The sequence below is a fragment of the Penaeus chinensis genome, chromosome 24 (genome assembly GCF_019202785.1).
Source record: "Penaeus chinensis breed Huanghai No. 1 chromosome 24, ASM1920278v2, whole genome shotgun sequence".
Classification (NCBI taxonomy): Eukaryota; Metazoa; Arthropoda; class Malacostraca; order Decapoda; family Penaeidae; genus Penaeus; species Penaeus chinensis.
This window is the reverse complement of record NC_061842.1, coordinates 31,353,227-31,372,965: the sequence shown is the minus strand read 5'-3', so window position 1 is coordinate 31,372,965 and position 19,739 is coordinate 31,353,227. Positions and strand designations below refer to the sequence as shown.

The 19,739-nt window shown below is 33.0% G+C and overlaps 1 protein-coding gene across 5 annotated transcripts in view; it reads left to right on the top strand.

Annotated features, from left to right (window-relative positions):
* The window catches only part of LOC125037817 (chloride channel protein 2-like), a 79,459-nt gene extending 60,735 nt beyond the window's left edge, over positions 1 to 18,724 (top strand). For 2 of the 5 annotated variants that reach the window (XM_047631056.1, XM_047631052.1), the window contains 10 exons: positions 500 to 670; positions 1,884 to 1,925; positions 5,583 to 5,639; positions 7,985 to 8,099; positions 8,370 to 8,624; positions 8,998 to 9,146; positions 12,333 to 12,444; positions 12,707 to 12,775; positions 13,188 to 13,343; positions 13,481 to 18,724. In XM_047631056.1, the coding sequence (XP_047487012.1) occupies positions 500 to 670; positions 1,884 to 1,925; positions 5,583 to 5,639; positions 7,985 to 8,099; positions 8,370 to 8,624; positions 8,998 to 9,146; positions 12,333 to 12,444; positions 12,707 to 12,775; positions 13,188 to 13,343; positions 13,481 to 13,717 (1,363 nt within the window). In that variant the 3' untranslated portion in view covers positions 13,718 to 18,724. The remainder of the gene's footprint in view (positions 1 to 499; positions 671 to 1,883; positions 1,926 to 5,582; positions 5,640 to 7,984; positions 8,100 to 8,369; positions 8,625 to 8,997; positions 9,147 to 12,332; positions 12,445 to 12,706; positions 12,776 to 13,187; positions 13,344 to 13,480) is intronic. The other 3 variants (XM_047631053.1, XM_047631054.1, XM_047631055.1) reach the window with 3 other exon arrangements.
* The last annotated feature ends 1,015 nt before the right edge of the window (positions 18,725 to 19,739 follow it).

The following is a 19,739-nucleotide window of genomic DNA, read 5'->3' as shown; positions in this document are numbered from 1 at the left end:
CTTTCATTTTGTAATAAACTTTTTCTTTTAACATTACTACTTCTATGATACTGTTATCATTTGTTTTCTACTTTTTCTTCTTTTAATACATAGTCTTTAATACAAAGTTTAGTAATCCTGTAATTTTTTTATTTTTTTTAATGTTAAACTACACTCAAAAACATGCACAGTAACTCACAAAAAATAATTCACAGACACATGAATACAACTGCTATAAACCTAAATCTATTTCTCTAACTTTTGAACAGTTCCTATTACCCTTTCATTATCTCTTTCACCCTCCCTTCTGTCCCCTCTCCCCTCCATGCTTCCTCCCTCTCTTCATCTCTCCCTCACACCCTCCCTCCTTTCCTCTTTCCCTCCCTCCCTCCCTTCCTTCCATTTGCCTCCCTCTCTCCCTTCCTTCCTCTTTTTATCTTCCCTCCTTTCTCCCTCTCTCTCCTTCCATCCCTCCCTCCCTCTACAATTGATTTTATGATTTCCGCCACACCATTTTTAGGCAAAAGTGGGAGGAGGAGGATGCGGCTGGAGGACCTAAGCAGAGCCGCATCCGATACGAGGATGAGATCAACGAGTATGGTGATGATGAGCCAGTGACTACGCCAAGTCTCATGCACAGATTCTCAAGATCTTTGAGTAGATCCTTTTCACGTTCTAGATCGGGTTCCAGGTAAAGTTGAGAAAGGAACGTCCATCGATGTGTGTAATGTTGATGGATTTTCTAACTTTCGAGTTTTTTATTTTGTTATCTGTTATAAGTATGATGATTATTTGCTTATCATTTATATATTTATTTGAAAGAAACATAGATTCATATGTAACAATGTTTTGGCTTTAGCTGTAGATAAGGCCTTTGGAAGATTTGTTTTTATAACATCTTCATATTACAATTCAGCTTCGCTAAGATTTTTGAAAAAAAAATTGAGTACAAAAAAAAAAAAAAAAAAAAATTTATACGTTTATATATTTATATATTTATATATTTATATATTTATATATATGTGTGTGTGTGTGTGTGTGTTTATATATATATATATATATACACATGTATACATGTATACATGTATACATGTATACATATATACATGTATACATGTATACATATATACATATATACATATACACATATACACATATACATATATGTGAGTGTGTGTGTGTGTGTGTGTGTGTGTGTGTGTGTGTGTGTGTGTGTGTGTGTGTGTGTGTGTGTGTGTGTGTATGTATGTGTGTGTGTGTGTGTGTGTGTGTGTATATATATATATATATATATATATATATATATATATATATATATATATATACACACACATACATGTATACATATTTACATATACATATATATGTGTGTGTGTGTGTGTGTGTATATGTGTATATATATATATATATATATATATATATATATATATATATATATATATATATATGTATATATATATATATATATATATATATATATATATATGTATATATATATATATATATATATATATATATATATATATATATATATATATATATATATATACACACATACATGTATACATGTATACATATTTACATATACATATATGTGTGTGTGTGTGTGTGTGTGTGTATACATATATGTATATAAATATATATATATATATATATATATATATATATATATATATATATATATATATATATATATATATATATATATATATATATATATATTACACATTATTGTAAAAGGATATCATCTCCAGGTATCATGTATCTGTTTAACTCTTATTATTCACCCTTTTGGCCTCTTTTCTTTGCTCCTTATTCTTTCTGATAATTTATATTCCTCTTCATTTACGGGTAAAGCACACAGTTCATGCTTTTAATTTTTCTCTTTTTTTATTGCTATTCAGGTCACGTTCAAGGTCCAGAAGCCGCCAGGAAAGCCCATCCAGGTATGTAGCCCACACAGCATGCATTGAATTTACTTTTCGAAAGATATCAACTTTGGGTCCTTTTTTATGCTGATTTTTTATTTATACATATTTGAATTTTCATTACTTAAACTGAAGGTTATGCAGTTTCTTTAAATTCATTTGTTTGTTATACTTTTTCTCTTTCAGCGGGTCATTTTAGTACCAAACTTTATCTTGCACACTTCTTTTTTGAATTTGAGTATGAGTTCATCCTGTCTTTGTGAGATGACTGTTTTTTATACATGGTTATTCAGATTTTCCTCCATGTTTTTCTCATTTATATTTAACTTGTCTCCTTTTCTTCCTCTCTTTCTTTTCTTTTTTTCTGAGACATAAGGAGAAAGTCATCATATGTCTTGAAACCCAATGTTACAAGGAGCAAAATTTTTTTTTTCTACCATTTCCGTTATTTAAGTTTGGAAGATGAAGTGTGCAAGGGGGAAAACTTAATCATAACTTCTTTATGTAAGGTGCTGTCAGGTAAATTTTTTAGAAAGTGGACAATGTCAGGATTGGAGGTCGGAGTTACCACAGTTCCTGTTCTGTCCTGTTCACATACACAAACATGTATTAATATTTTTCATGTACACAGATGTTTATGGAGATGACCATATACACAAACTACTGCACATATACTCATACACACAGATACGCATGTGGCAACAATGTTATGTACATAATACAGTTCACTTTGTGTATTGATATTTTTATTTATATCAATTAATATTAATGTCTTGCATATGTACAGTTTCCTAATAATGCAATTAACATGAATTATACTAACATTAACATCTGCTTACTGCTTTGCAACAAAACAACACAAAACACTTAATAATAGCAATCTGCAATATTAGCAGTACTTACATGTTTTATTTGTCAGTGATAGGAATTCAGACATGAGAGACCACACTAAGATAACCCATCATGCATTAAAACTCTTCTTTTGATATAGTCGATTCATTATATTTTATATTCATAACAAAATCAAGCTATTTGAAGATATAGTATACTTTCATTTAAGTTAATAATGCATATGTATCCAAGTCACCTATAAATATTTAGTTTCAGTCTTTGAATAGATTGTTTTGTGTTTTATTACTTTTAGTGATACACTTGCCCCATTAGCCTCCTGCAAAACACTAGGAGATGTGTAACTCCTGTGTCCCTTTTTTTAAGGAAACCCTAACAAGAGGTTGCAGATGCATAGAATCCTTACATATCGATAATTAATTTTGTAGTTAATTAGTAATTAGCAACATGATTCTGTTCTCGATTACCAGCCACACACGCTTAAAGAAACACACTTGTGGTAGCGTGATCAGTAGTAGCAAAGCAAGGACACTCCAATATATGAGACTTTTGGCAGCTTCTAGTTTCATTGTCCTACGAAGACAAGGAACTGATAGATTTCATGTTCATTTCAACACCTTATCTTAGCGTTATGTTATTTTTTGAATGCAAGGTGTCTTTTTTTTTTTTTGTGTGCGTGTGTGTATGCGTTTGTGTGTGGGCGTGGGAGTGTGTGCGTGTGCATGTATGTGTGCGTGATCGTGTGTGCTCATGTGCGTACGTGTCTGTTAGTGTGTCTGATTGTCTATATCCCTAATTTTCAGCTGCTGTCAACCTGTGTCTTTTCATCTATTTTTTGTATGTCTCTCTGTCTATATGTTTCCTAATATATATATATATATATATATATATATATATATATATATATATATATATATATATATATATATATATATATATATTTAATATACATGTATACAGATATATACAGATATATATAGATATACATACATATATAGTTATATGTATTTATATATGTACATATATATCTCTACATATATATATATATATATATATATATATATATACATATATATATATATATATATATATATATACATATATGTATATATATACACAAATGTATATATTTACATATATATACATATACATATATATATATATATATATATATATATATATATATATATATATGTATGTATATAAATATACATATATAAACATATATATTTATATAAATATATATACATACATACAGTGTAGTTATACGTATTTATATATGTACATATATATCTATACATATACACATACACACACACACATACACACATACACACACACACACACACACACACACACACACACACACACACACACACACACACACACACACACACACACACACACACACACACACACACACATACACACACACATACACACACACACATACACACACACATACACACACAAGCACACACACAAGCATACACACACACGCACACACACACATGCACACACACACACACACACACGCACACACACACACGCACACACACGCACACACACGCACACACACACGCACACACACGCACACACACACGCACACACACACACGCACACACACACACGCACACACACGCACACACACACACACTCACACACTCACACACACACACACACACACACACACACACACACACACACACACACACACACACACACACACACACACACACACACACACACACACACACTCACACACTCACACACACACATACACACACACATTATGTATGTGTATATGTATATGTATATTTATATATGTATATTTATATATGCATATATATATATATGAATAAATGTACATATATACATGTGCATACACACACACACACACACACACACACACACACACACACACACACACACACACACACACACACACACACACACACATACATACATACATACATACATACATACATACATACATACATACATACATACATACATACATACATACATATATATATGTATGTATATATATGCACAGATTTATGTAAATACAGCACTTGGCATCAGCACCCAACTGTGGATGGCTGATAGAAGTGGCATGACCCTGTTTTGACATGTTAGTTCATAATGGAAAAATCCCCTTTTCTGAAATGAAGAGGCATTTTCAAATATCTTGACCTTTTTTTTTTTTGCTGAAATGATTTAAATTCTGTATTTAAAAGAAACGTTTAACGCAAAAGAATTGGAATTTGTAAGATTGAGTCACATAATACCAGTACTCCGCTGTCTATCTGATTTTTATTGTTTTGGATTATTTTATTCAATAATGTTTTCAAAATTTTAAGAATATCTATGACAGTGATTTATTCCTAATTTCTTCTGAATTTATTATGTTATATGTGTGTTCATTTTGGTTTAAAATTATCACTTAGTATAATTTTCTTTTCCGAGAGAAAACGTGTATATTAGTCCTATTCCTTTGTATGACATGTGATGTGAATGTGACTGAGGTATGATAGTCTGAAATGCATTAATTTTGTTTAATTGGCCATCTGCATTTGCACCCTTCCTTGGTAATCTTCAATATTTACTTCTTCTTTTTTTTTTTTTCTTTTTTTTCATATATTGAAGTATCTGGCATGCCTATTGAGTCATTCTTCTGCCTGAAGATTATGAAAAGATTACCAAGCTAAGGATCCTTATGTCACCTTAGACCATACCCTCATGGTAGTTCTTATAACAAGCATCAGTTATACTCTGTTACTTTAACTTGTTCGAGAGATTTTATTTGTATTTTTGCCTCTGCAGCGACAGCGACGATTCCTCCACCTCCCCGCCGGGGTCACCTGCATCCACACGCTCAAAGTAATTACTGCTGAATGATTTCTTTGTGATGACCAACTTCAACCTTCAAAATAAATCAAGTTTGAATCAGTTTCTCTCCATTTGGAGGAACTGATAACAAAACAAAACAAAGGCTTCACTCAAGTCCTCTCTGTGATGTTGTTGTTTGTCATCTTGGCTTAACTTTTGCTGCATGCTTTTGGCTATGCATTTTCTTTCTTTTTTTCTTCATTTTTTTGCTTGCCTGTTTTGCATCCCCTCTAACTGTGTGTACATAAATTTTCTCATAACTAACACATTGTGCATCAAGACTGATTGTCCTGGTTGTCATTGTACATTGTATTATCCTTGGCGTAATATAACTTAAACTAATTATCTGTGTCCGTTATATACATGTCTTTTCTCCTTTACAGCTAAAACACCTGCATTTCTTCAGTACTTCTGTACCGTTTTTCTCTGTGTTTCTTACATACTTGCTGATTTTTTTTTTCCTTGTTTTAATACTTGCTCTAATTTTTATTTGTGTCTCTGATAACTTTCCTTTGAAGTGGATGAAGTGTTTCAGGTCACACTTGTTGTCTTGCCATGTTTTCTCCTAATGCAAAACTGTTTTCCATATGAATGTGTGCTGTACTCTCCTTACTAAATGTGTCTCTACTTTAAGTGTTCTGCATCAAATGTGTTGAAGAGGAAAGATCTGAACAGAGGAGGTTGCACCAATAGTTCAGAGAGAGATGAGAATGACTGATTCCACTGGCTCAGGTGGATTATTTGAGGTCTTAGTGGTACAAATCTGTCAGAAATGTATAAGATATTTCTGATAAAGACTGTGGAATCAAAACATCATATTTTTACACTGGCCTGGTGTAATTTGTCATTCTCATTCCTGCGAGTAATGATCTGCTGAGTCTCTTCATAATGGAGAATAGTGCTTTTTCATATTAAAAGTTTTCTGTGAATTGTGTGTACAATAAATCTCATTTGATAACCTCCATGCTATAGTCTGCTATAAGAGGGTGGACAAATTTTCACGCAAAGAGAAGAGCCAGTTTGCTGTAGTTGCGAGCCTTTCGTTACCTTCAGAGATAAGAACACATACTATTAAAGAAAGTAAGGATGGGTTACAAAGGAGGTTCATAAAGAAGGGTTTTATGACCACAAATCTTGCAGTGGTATTTTGGGTTCTCTTTGTGTTTAAGAGGGGAAGCTGTTTGTAAGTTGTAACATTCATATTTTTGAATATTGAGTACTATAAAATATGAGAATTGGAAAAAAGAAATGTAACACTCACATTAATTGCTATTGCCATTTTGTAGATTCATAAAATGTGATAGATGCAAAGAAAATAACCTATTCTTACTTGGCAAAGTTTGCTATATATTTAGCAGGCTTACATTAGTCTAGCAATGACATGACATAAAATTTTAAAAACTCTTTTACCAATAATTATATCATTGATTTGTGTCATATTTAGCTTCCTTTATATAATGCTCCAGCTATGTGTGGCATGTTACCAGTGAGAATGAGATTTGGTAATAATATGCCCCTTTGTACTGGTTTGTGTGTGTTTTTTGCATGGTCTCTTAATTTTCCCTTAGGTCAGGAAGTAAACCAGTCCGAAGGTAGCAATAGTGATGAATTACTTGCTCAAAATTTTTAACCAAATTTGCTTTTGGGGGAGACAGCAGTTGAAGCTAGCTAAGCAAAGATTCCTCTTTTTTTTTGGGCCTTTGCTTCTTCAGATTTGCCATAAATACACAGAAGCTCTAGGATTTCATGAAGTTGCTGTGCAGTCAATTTTTACCTTGAGGAGAAATGATATTGCGTTTATTGAAATTGCGATTGAGCTTAACTTCTTGCTAACCTCTTGAGTCTCCTAGAGCTTAGATCACAAGTTAGAGATAACTTTTTTAAAGTCATTTATAGAAATACAGATTGAAGACATCAAAAAGCATTATGTAGATAGATTTCTTCCTTAGTACAATTTATGCTGCCCCTGTTTAGTGAATGTGAGAGCATGACATTTTAAATGTCTGCATTTTCAGGCCTTTGGAACTGAGCTCATTACCTTTGTAGTTCTGGCTAACTGAGCTTGTCATAAGTAATCAGGGGGTGAACTTATCACCAGGATTTTAAACAATTAGTTAGGTTGAATAGGGTTTTGATTTGAATTTCTTTATAACTTTTCTCCTTCCTTAGAAGCTCTTGTATAAACTATTCAGACCATGTCAAATCCCATCTTAGAGTATTACTTCTCACATATCTATTGAAATTTGATTTACGTATTTTACAGCAACTGAAATTTGATTTGCATATTTTATAACAGTTGAAAAGTAACTTACACTATTTTTTATCTGATAATCCAGGCACGATTCCGACTCAGCCACACCACCTGGCTCTCCAGCTGTTAATCGCCTGAAGGATCTTTTCCCGTCAAAGTCTCCACTTACCCGCAAATCATCACGATTTTCAGTAAGCAAGGTTTGTTGAGGGGAGACATCATCATTTCCAGCATTAGTCAGTAATTGTTGCTGTCATTAGTATTGTGGTAATTAAGGTGTTGTAGAACGTAACATCACAGGATTGTTTTAGACTGATTTAACAGTAATTGATTGTCAGCAACTGAAAGGCTTATGAATATGTCTCCAGGAGATTTGCATGTTATTGTTCTGGTAATCTATTTGTAGATAAGGAGATTTATTGTACAGAAATTAGTACTCCTCATACATCATCTATACTAACATCGTGCAGGTGGATGGTGTAATTACTGGAGGGGAATCAGAAGGCGACGGCAAAGGAGATGCTGCTGAAGATAGCACAGGAAAGCCAGTCAAGAAGCGTTCCACCTTTGACCTCCTCAAGGACACAGGCAACAAGTTGCGCAGTGCATCCTACCGCAAGAAGGAGAATGGCGAGAAGGACCCAGTGAAGGAGCTGCGCAGAAGAGCCACTCTGAAGAGATCAAACTCACTGGATTCAGCAAGTTTCAGAGCAGTCAGCACTGAGGTAAGTCTCCTGCTTAAAGCTAATTTTGGGCACTTTTGTTTCTTATTTTTTGTTTTATTGGGTTTGGTAATGTTATGGTATTTATGGGAAATCTAATTACTGGTGTATTTTCTCAAATTTATTGTGGCTTATTATCAGTCTCAGAAAAGGACATTGGGTAAGAATTGATGTCTTGAAAGGAGATAAGCAAGTTTTGGAAATAGTCTGTAGTATTCAAGTATGCTCTGCTAGTGAATCACAAGCATTATTTTTACTTTCTAACGATAACCTTTTTTTCCTATTGCTTTTGACTAATCTTACTAGCATTAAAGCTATTATTGATATCATCAGTCAGTACTTTTCAAAATGCTTCTAATCCTGTTTCCCTAAACAGGATACATCAGACAGCAAGGTTGCAAAGACAGAATCTCCGAAGAAGGGCATCCTGAAAAGACGAAACTCCTTCAGTTTGGGCAGCGCAACAACACCCATTGCCTCACCACCAGAAACTCCGTACCAGACCATCACTGCAGGAGATACAAAGTGAGTCTGGTTTCTGTTATCAGTCTTTATTACTATTGTTGGCATTTTTATGTTTTTATATTTTTTTTTACTGTGGTTGCCTGTAGATCTATGGGTATGTTTAGTGGTTAAGCTTTCTGTGTTGTGTTGATTGATGTATTTCATTTCTTTCTGCTTTTGGTGTAACTAGTGTTATTTCACTGCACAGGGCTAGGTCTGTTGAATATCTTTCACTTTATCAGACACTTCATGGATGGAAGGAAAAATTAACTGGAAAAATATCTTTAGAACTTGATCGGAAAAGGGGTGGTATAAAAGGAAAAGAACTAAATCATACTGATAAATGATGCAAAAGATAACACAGTTGTGTATAAAAGAGTGTTAAAATAAAAGCTAAGAGTTCCTGTCTATATGTCAAGTCCTGTATTTCTGCTTGGAATACAGTAATTGTATATCAGGAACAGTGAAGCTCTGTCAGGTTTTTGCTTCAAGGTGTATTTTGCAGTGTTTATAATTGTTCTTTTTGCATTCAGTGAGATACATCAGGACATTATGAAAATGATTCTGTATTAATTGATTCTGTTGATGAAATTAGATATTATTCTTGCTTGGAATATTTTATTTTCTTTTTTTCTTTTTTCTAGGGTCAGTCTTGTAAATAGTTATGCTTATTCTATGACATCTCAGATGTTTTTTAATTACTTTTGTAAATGAGCAAAATGAGCATGAAAAATGGGCAAAATGAGCATGAAAATCTCGTATATGTTTTCCTTCAGAAGGATTATTAGTCAGAAATATTACAGCTTATGTATTATCCTCTTTGGAACATCTGTTCTCAGTATAGTTGACATGTGTTTCATATATGCTCTAGTCTTTTAAAGAAACAGATATAGATACAAGGATGGATTATATTGTAAAATGAAAGGCATATATATAAGTCTCTTCCTCAAACAAAGCAATTTGTTATAAGAAATCAGTAATTCAGTTTTAGCATCAGATAGCCTTACAACTTTTATGAATATATAAAGATTTATTTCCCGAATGCACACTAAAGGGATGAGGAGAGTGAGGTTGAAGGAGGAATGAGCTCTGATGCTAGGTAAAGTATTGAATTTTGTAGACTGTAGATGATCATGTGTACATAACTTTATCCATGACTCGAGTATACTAGTAAATGTATACATGTTTGCGCATATTATCAGACTTTTTCAGAGAACTGGAAGATATTTGAGGAATTTTTGGTATTTATGTAATGTGTTTTTTTAAGAAGAATTTACGAGTGTTGATGTATGGCATAATTTGTTGATTATTTGTTCCTCATACGCTTACTAAGAGATGAAGAGGAGACAGAGTTATGTCTGAGGAAGATCTCAGATGCTCGGTAAAGTATACTTACAATTCCCTTGAATATTTTTTTCTTGTTTTCTAGATTGTAGATGTTAGTGAGTTTTTATTTACATTATTGGTTGTTTGTTTTTTCTAATTTTGATTACTTAGTTAAATAACTTTTTTTATTGCATGAACTGTGTAACTAGGTAGATAAGTTTGTTTGTTTTTTCAACAATATGTAATGCAAATGATATCAGGCAAAAAAACAAAAAACAAAAAAAAAAACAGTTCTTGACTGCATTTTAAGATAATATTTGATGAAGGTTTGTCTTTTATATGCTTCCTAAGAGATGCAAAGGGGAGGCATATAAATCGCAGAAGAAGGTGTAAAGTTAGGTAAGGTATGGTACACGGGCGCGTTGAAAGGTCGGGATCTTTTAATACTCTTCTCAACTTCACAACAAGTTATGCCACACCAGGAACATTACTTTTCCACCACTACAAGAATTTTGTTTTGGTGCATGTCTGTTGATTTTGTACCTTGGACCACAAAAAGTGAACCTATGTAAGTTTCATATGCGTTGGTTTAGAGAATCCCTCCGTGATGGAGGCTAAGACAAGAATAGCTTCATGAGAAAAAAAGGTTCTTGAGAAAAGCACTCTTTCTAAATTCATAGATCTCATCAAGAAGAGGAACCTATTTTCAATAGTTGAAAACATAACTCATACATTAATTTAGTCTTAGATTAGTTTTCTGTGCGTACTCTGTATTTGACACCAGCACAGTTCCTGAGATGTGCATATCACGTTATGCATAGAAGCACATTTTCATAACATATTCACCTGTCATTTAGCTGAATGTTCTCGACACTTGCAAAATTGTAAATTAATGTCAAAGGGTGCTGTATCAAGAATTTTCCTGTCTTCATTGGGTTATGAATCCTCGAGGTAAGCTGTAGTGGAAACGAATCGTCAGTTGTTGGGAAGTTTTTGCATGTGTAAAACTTGTAGTTGAGAAAATTATTAAGAGTTATTTTTAAAACAGGTTAATCTTTGAAATCTGTAAAGTAGATTCATTATAGTTTTATTCAGAGATTCAGGTCAAGATGGCCTTAAATCTACATACTCAAAGATTTAAACAATTACTAATCAAGAAAGGTTACTGGATCTACGACTGTGATTACACTTTCATTGTCACTTGCCTATCAGGTTTCATGTTTTGACAGTGTACTTGAAAAATCAGAAATTCAACCCATTGATCATTTTCATAGTTTACAATAAGAAGAAGCACAAAGTCATGCATTTGTTCTCAGTTCATCAGTACCCGTTATTAGCTGTACAGGCACATAGTCACCATTTTATATATCACTGCATTATAGATCAGTATATCAGTTCTTTATTCTGCAGCGAAAAAATATTGTGTTTGGATTCAGTATTGGGATTTAAACAGTATAATATATAGTGACAATAAGTCTTTTGGTTTGTTATGTATGAATCTGTTCAGGAGTAACCCCATAATCTTTCATGAACTTTTTTGGATGTGTATATATATACACTTATTTTATCACATTTGATATTTTTAGTGCATTAGCAGTGAGATTGTTAAAAAGCAAGGAAAGAAAGTTTGCATATGAACTTGTAAATAATTATTTGAATTTGTAAATATTCATTGGGAATGTCAGTCGAATAGGTGTTTTTACTTGATTATCTTAAGCCACCTCAATTTATTTTTTTCACAGGATTTGTGAATATCAAGTAGATACTATGATGCATTTTCTGTAATTCTCTCTATATATATTTTTCTCCCTCTCTCTCTTAAAAATTCTGAACTCCCTTAGAAATCTTGCAATGCTTGCTAATGCTTCCCCATATTTCCAGGCTTCGCAGTGCCTTTGAGAAGATGCGCATGAGAATGGAAAGCGCGAGTTCAATGGAATTCAAACTCTCTCAGATCTCGCTCTTCAAGTCAAAGAAGAAGGAGCAAATAATGGTTTGTATTTTGTATTTAGTTCTTTTGGATATTTTCTCTTCCTTTTCCTTTTTTATAAAATTGGTCTTTTGTTCTTATTTCTGTTTTTATGTATTATTATTATTATTATTATTATTAGTGTAATAAATGAATCATCTTTATTATTACTATTATCATTAACATTATTAATAATAATATTATCAGTATTATTGACAATAATAGTACTACCTTAATTTTCTCTCTGATGTTTAGAGTTTAATATAAATAATGTGTTTCCTTGTAGAAAAAGCCTGTTCTGGATCTGACAGAGGAAGAGAGATCCGTCTGGGAGTTGGTGGAATTGTCGAAAGAGGTGAGCCCAATACACAAATAAAAGGCATTATACTCAGCATATGCATATATTATTTGGATCTTTACTTGTCAGTTATATCCTCTGCTAAAAAGATTCTTTTGAATGTTTGATATAGATGTGTGGGCTTTATTAAGTGTTATTTCAGAATGGTAGCATTGAGGATGCATAAATATGGTGTTTTTCCTGTTTGCTGTGTATGGCTATAATTTTATTAAAAGATTATGATGAATGGATTTTGTAGTTCATATCTGTTGTTTTTTAATAAAAATATAAAGAGACACAGAAAGCACTGCAGTTAAAACTTTAAAACATTGTAGCTTAGTTCTAAAATCATTACTGACTTCTGCACATGCTTGGAATTATATTATTTACACATGTGATAAGAACTTCAAACATGTTTGTCTCTTTTCAGGTGGACTTCACAAGATGCCACATTGACCCAGCACCATTCCAGCTTGTTGAAAGAACTTCACTCCTTCGAGTTCACTCCATGTTCTCTATGCTGGGTATTAACCATGCTTATGTGACTGCCATTGGACGTCTAATAGGAGTGGTGGCTCTTAAAGAGGTCAGTCAATTGTGTATTAGATTTTTCATGCTCAAATTTGTAACTGAAAAATTTGTTGTTTCAAATGGTAGTTTTGGTGTGTTAAGTTATTAGATTTATTATTTATTGTTTGACTTACTGGTGTGAATTCCTTGCAGGTCCGCAATGCTATTGATGGCCAGTACGTAGGTCAGACATCAAATCCAACCCCTCAAGTGAGCTCTCCCAATACGCCCACCTCCCCCATGCGATCCACTCTTGTTTCAGGGACATCTCCTCAGAGACTTTCTACATTTAATCCTGTCAGCTTTTCCGACCCTGAGGCCGGCACACTGTCCCACAGGGGCTCTAGGACTCAGTTGGTCAATTTTACAAATGGTACTTCACACAGCTGAGGAAGTAAGATTTTAGGAGATTAAGGAAATTGGTGGACACCCGTGAACTGTGATCTAAGTCGTGAACCTTCGTCACTTGTTGGCATCACCAGACATTGACACCTGATGCTGCATTATATCTATAGCATGAGATGGCATGTGATGACTGTTAATTACCTACTGTGGAAATTGACCAAAGTTGAGGACATTCCAGTATTTATTTTCAAGCAGTGCTCTTGACCATTTTGTGTTTCAGAACATGTTTATGACCCTTCTAGAGAGGAGTTAATAGATTTTCTGTTCTGACGTCTTTGAAAATGGAAATATTTTCATTGAATAATTTCTTTGTCTCCAAGATATATGTGAAAATGGATATCATTGGTGACTTTCTGGCATTTGTTTTTAAATTTAGTGTGTTTGTAGTGAAATATTTATGACCTTAAGGAAAAATATCCTTTTGTGCTCATAATGTCTATTTGATCCAAGTAGTATTAAAAATTAACATGTTATCCTACATATGAAAGGATAATTAGTCCTTCCATTTATGTAGGGGTAAATAATGTCCATTTGTTATTTTGGTATTCAAATAATTAGTACCATAGTTTGCAGAATTTTTTTAACAGGAAACCATAGCAAGAGAATTTTAAAAATTGGAATGGTCACAAATATAGAGAAAATATACATGTAATGTATGTTATAAACTAAGAAGCATATTGATTTCATAACCAGTCCAAAACCCTTTTTGAGTACATGCTTTAAATGTTAAAGCCTTGGACAAACTGAACTGCATTTTCAGGGCCACTGTGGAGGAAGGCGTACTGTGATAAAAGTTACCAGAGCAATAGCTATGTACCATTCCTTACAAAGGATGAAATTATGATTTTACTATTATTATTACAATAATTACTTATTATTATTAATTAATATAATTATTATGATTATTATTGTTTCTTACTGCTCGTAACTATGCAATTATTTGTAATGAGTTCCTCTTAACTTTGCTTGTGTGATAATGGGATTCTAGCAAGATGCCCTCAATCTTAATTATATTACTAATGATTATATCATAAAATGTTCCTTTTATGAAGTTTCATGATATGATTTGGGAAATGCGTTATCTCATTACAGAAACATCGGCACAAATGCGTCTTTCACATCTTAGTCATTAAGCAACCTTTTTTTGGTAATATTTTTGTTTGTATGTCCATAAATGAACTTTGTTTGTTTTACACAGTTCATTTTTAGATAATTTCATTACAGTGTACTCATGATGTATTAAGTACTTTAGTATATACGGATTAAATTTGTAACTTCTATATGTGAATCTCATATTTGTTATTACATGTGTATTATATAGAATTGTTTCATTTTCTCAAGCAGTCACCATCCTTCCCTATTTTTCCAATTTTTATAATAAAAGAGAGAAAGGTGGAAATAAGTAGCCTTTTTTTTTTTTTTTTTTTTTTTTTTTTTTTTTTTTTTTTTTTTTTTTTTTTATTAAATATATCTGCTTGTGTTGGCGCAATATAATCCAAATGCCCAATATGCAATTTCATGTGTGGAGGGATTCCTCTTACAGAATTTCCAAGCTTTTTTCCTAATACTGCTCTTGCTTTTATAAGGGAATGTGTTTTTATATTGTCATAAAAATGTTTTCTCACCCTGTAAATGTACACCCTTTTATGGAACCTTCCTCTTACCTTTTTCTTGTTTAAAACCTGGAACACCCATCATGTTCTAATTCTTGGGTAGGAGAGCTCCAAATAATTTGTAGTAAATTCATGCAAAAAAAAATATATATTGCTTTACAGGCTGCTTTGCAAGGTAGGTTAAACACAATGTAGGGTATCATACACAAAAGCTTCTCTTAAATACTGAATCACAACATCCAACATTATTTCAATTTGTAATGCACTAAAAAGTTCTCGAATCAATTTGTGATGTCTTGTTGGTGCACGTAATGCTAGTGCTTTGTTCCATTCCTCAGAGCTTACTTCTTTTGGTTATTGTTGGGATCTTCATCAAGGCATTCATATAATACACATTGACCTTAATTTTTGCTTTTTGACTTCATTTCCTTTACTTTTAGTATATTCTAATTCATGTATTAGTATTTTCTAATTCATGCATCCCTGTATTTACACACAAAGTGCTTATGTTATTACTTAGGTAAGAATCATGTACTCATAAAATGTACAAGGACACACCATTCCCTCATTTTTCATGAACACAAGCATGTGTGTATGTATGAATGATTTCTCTTAACCTTAGACTGTAATTGGGAAATGTCTTATTTATTATACCTATCAGACTTGCCTTCATAATTGTATGTGAATGATTGTTAAAGATTAACAGCATATTCTGTTTTGTTTAAGTTCCCCATCTCAGACATGGAAAAAACAGTTTTATACCCAGTGAATTGAACCATTGAAAAATTGTTGAGCCTTTGATATTGTAATAAATATTACAATCAAAACATGTATATTGAAAAGTCAAAAGTGCCTCCTTATATAGTGTGATAGTTTTCCCAACGAGGAATTCCTATAAATTTGGAAAATAGGGTTGATAAATGTGATAATAAAAAAAATGTAAACACTTGTTGCCACATCAGAGAGGAAGAATGTATGTGATAGAACATATGTTGGTATTTTTTTAAGAGACAACCTTTCATCTTTCTTAGTCATCTCACAATCCATGCTCAAGACTCATCGTCCCTTGATTTTAAGAACATTGATATCTTTCTAATTATTTGATTCTTTGATTTGGAGTAGTGGACTGGGTGTATTTTTGAAACTTATCTTATTCTTTTAACATAATGAGACTGATGCTTGGTTTTCTTTGCTTTGAAAACCATAAAAATGTACACTTTGAGGTCAGGAACCTCTTTTTACCACTCTTGACTGCCTGCAAACATTAAAACCATTTATACAAAAAGAGCATTTTCAATTGAGAAAGAAAATGGCTGTTTTAATGGATTTCAGTTTTTGCAGGCTAATACAAATCTGAGTGAGTGCTAGACCTAAGAAGTCCAAAGTCCCCACAAATAAAATCCATTTAGCAACTCTCTTTTTCTCTCTTTCTCTCTCTCTCTCTCTCTCTCTCTCATATTTCCCCCCTCCTCCCTCCTCCTCCCTCCTCCTCCCTCCTCCCTCCTCCCTCTTCCCTCCTCCCTCCTCCCTCTTCCCTCTTATCTCCTCCCTCCTCCTCCTTCCCTCTTCCCTCCTCCCTCTTCCCTCCTCCCTCCTCCCTCTCTCAAGCAACTTTTCCTCCAAATCGCATACTTTTAATTTTTCTTCCAGTTGTGTTAGAGGCCTTTACAGGAGGATATTGTCTTCTGTCTTGTACTATCTTCAAATGTATTGTTCTGGAGTTACTATGTACTTTTTTAGCTGATATTTGGAATACTCTTGATTTCTAGTACATGATTATTGCAGTTGCTAAGAGGTGTGATCTGCATGGCCATTTTATTTAATATATTAATTTAAGCTGAATGTGTCTGATGTTACTTGAAATGTTTTTGCAAAGCACTATCCTCTATATCACAGAACCCCTAAATATTCTTAAACATAAAAAATAATCTAGGAAATTAAAGTGTCTCACAAAGTGTAGGCAAGCTGCATAATCATTACTGATGTATTACATTTGCAAAAATCTTTGGTAAAAGCAATATCCCCAAATAAATATGCTTTATAGCCCTACTCTCTGCAGGTTAAAAACATGTTTAAAAAACTATCAATGGCATATAATGTTAGCTTGAGACATGAAAGAGATGCAGAACAGTACTTTACTCTTAACATTGCAGTGTATACTATAATATATTGACCAAGAATTTGCAGTAATAATACACTCATTTTTCTCAGATTCCTTGAAATGTGGTTAAACTGAACAGTGGTTTTATGTATATAACTTTGAGCACTAACAATGATCTGTATCTCGTGTCACATTCCCATTTCTGCTCTCTCTTTCCATAGCAGCCAGTTTGACTGTAGATCAGTGCTGATTCTGAAAACAAAGCTAGCTGCATTTATTTTTGCATTTTAAACTCATGGATGAGGTTTGTAAAGAATATATTGAAGTTCATCCTGCCTCACAGAGCACTTACAGCATATGAAAAACACCACAGATATAAGGTGCATACATATATATGTGTATATAAATAAATCTATACGAGTGATATGTACCCTTTGTGACATCAGTCATGTTTCTTACAATCACATGTCAGCTTATTTACCACAACCCCATTTTGATGGTTGTATTTGCAAGCCTGTATTTTTTACTGAATTATCCAGCCCAGCTAAGCCTATTAGTTAAAAGGGTTATTCAGCTGATAAGAAAGATGGGATAGAATACTGTAGATAGCATGAATGCTCTTCCTCATGCTGTATATGCTCACCTTTTGATGGGTAAAACCATGATTGTTGGTGCTCGTCCACGTCTTTTCTTCATCCCTACAAACAATTTACAAATGTGCCACCAGAGGGTTGAGCACAGGGTCATTTGTTTGAACTTGAGTGTTATTTTATTACTCATTACATTCTATGGCTTGCTAGATAAAGACTTTTGGGATTGCCCTGTTTTATCTGTTTGTGGAATGAGTTTTTATTAGCATTATTTTTTTTTAATTAAGAGATCATTCACTATGGTATATCATGTCTGTTTTCATACCAATAGAATGTTATAAAAGACAAAGCATCATGCAATAACCCTCCTGTTTTGTTTGAATGTGCTAATTATCTCAACAATTGGGCAGATTCTGCATGCTCAGTATTATGTACTCAAGATGAAAGTAACCAAGTTATCAAGTTGTATAATTATACATTTTGTTCAATTTGATATTTTTCCTCTCCTTAATAATGTTAACCAAATACTGGTGTGCAGTAAATGCATCATTTTGATGAATGAAACAGTTATAGATTACATTAGTTTCTTTACAGTTAGTTCATTTGTAGCAAAACCTTTGTATTCTTCTATTGAATTTTATATTACATTCATAAAGTGCAAGTTTATGAGTAAACTGAAGTAAGAATATTCTGTAGTTTAATTTATGATAACTTCATTTTTAAAAATCCTTGAAAAGTTACCAGTTATATCAGTTAGCTGATATAGATGTTTTTATGGCTACTGAAGATGAAGGTCCCTTTCCTACTTATGCTGAACAGACAAGTGAATTCAGACAAAAATATTGAACTGGCCGAGTCATACAAAGAAAGAGGAGTTGGAGGTTTTTGAGCTTAGTGCAAAATATAACCAACTAAATTTTAAGACTGGAATAGGGACCTTTTTGTAACCGCATCCTGGATGGAATGCATATAATTTTTTTTTTTTTTTTTTTTTTTTTTTTTTTTTTTTATAGATGGATGACACATGATTGACAAAGTTTATTAGTACCAAAAAATAAACCTCATGATAGCTTGTCTCATATTCAAAGACCTTGCATGTATATCATTTCTCATCATCAGGGTTACTTGTTTGTCCCTGGATTGGACCAGTATGACACAGTCCTTTTTATTTTACATATTTCAAATATCTTTTTCTTAGAGTTGGGGCCTCAGTGATAAGAGCCACTAGCCAAATGACAGCAGTTGAAATATTGATGTAATAAAACTTCTCTATATAATGTCAGATAGTTGACACAACCAATTGATTTCTACTCTCGTGCTTCCCAAAAGATAGCTTAGGCAAACGTGTATATTGAGTTTAACTTTTTCAATATTTGTACATAATCTCTCATATATCCCAGTCTCAATCTCAGACTAAAATTCCATGTGCAGGTTGCCAGTTAGCGGACATCACTGAGGAAAAGAGGGTAGACCATTGTCTGAATAAGGCACCAGTCAGGTGGCCAATCGTGTTCAGCTCCCTGCGTAAAGGGAGGGTCCACTTTTTGGGCAAAATCCATTTATTAAGAATCGTTCTCGCATTTTTTTCTCATATTTGGTACATATCTAATTATGTTTCCGATAAAGTTTTTGTTGTGATCGGTCTATAAATAAAGGTGAAAAATATGTAAATAAACTTCGATATTCACAACCTTTGTGAATAA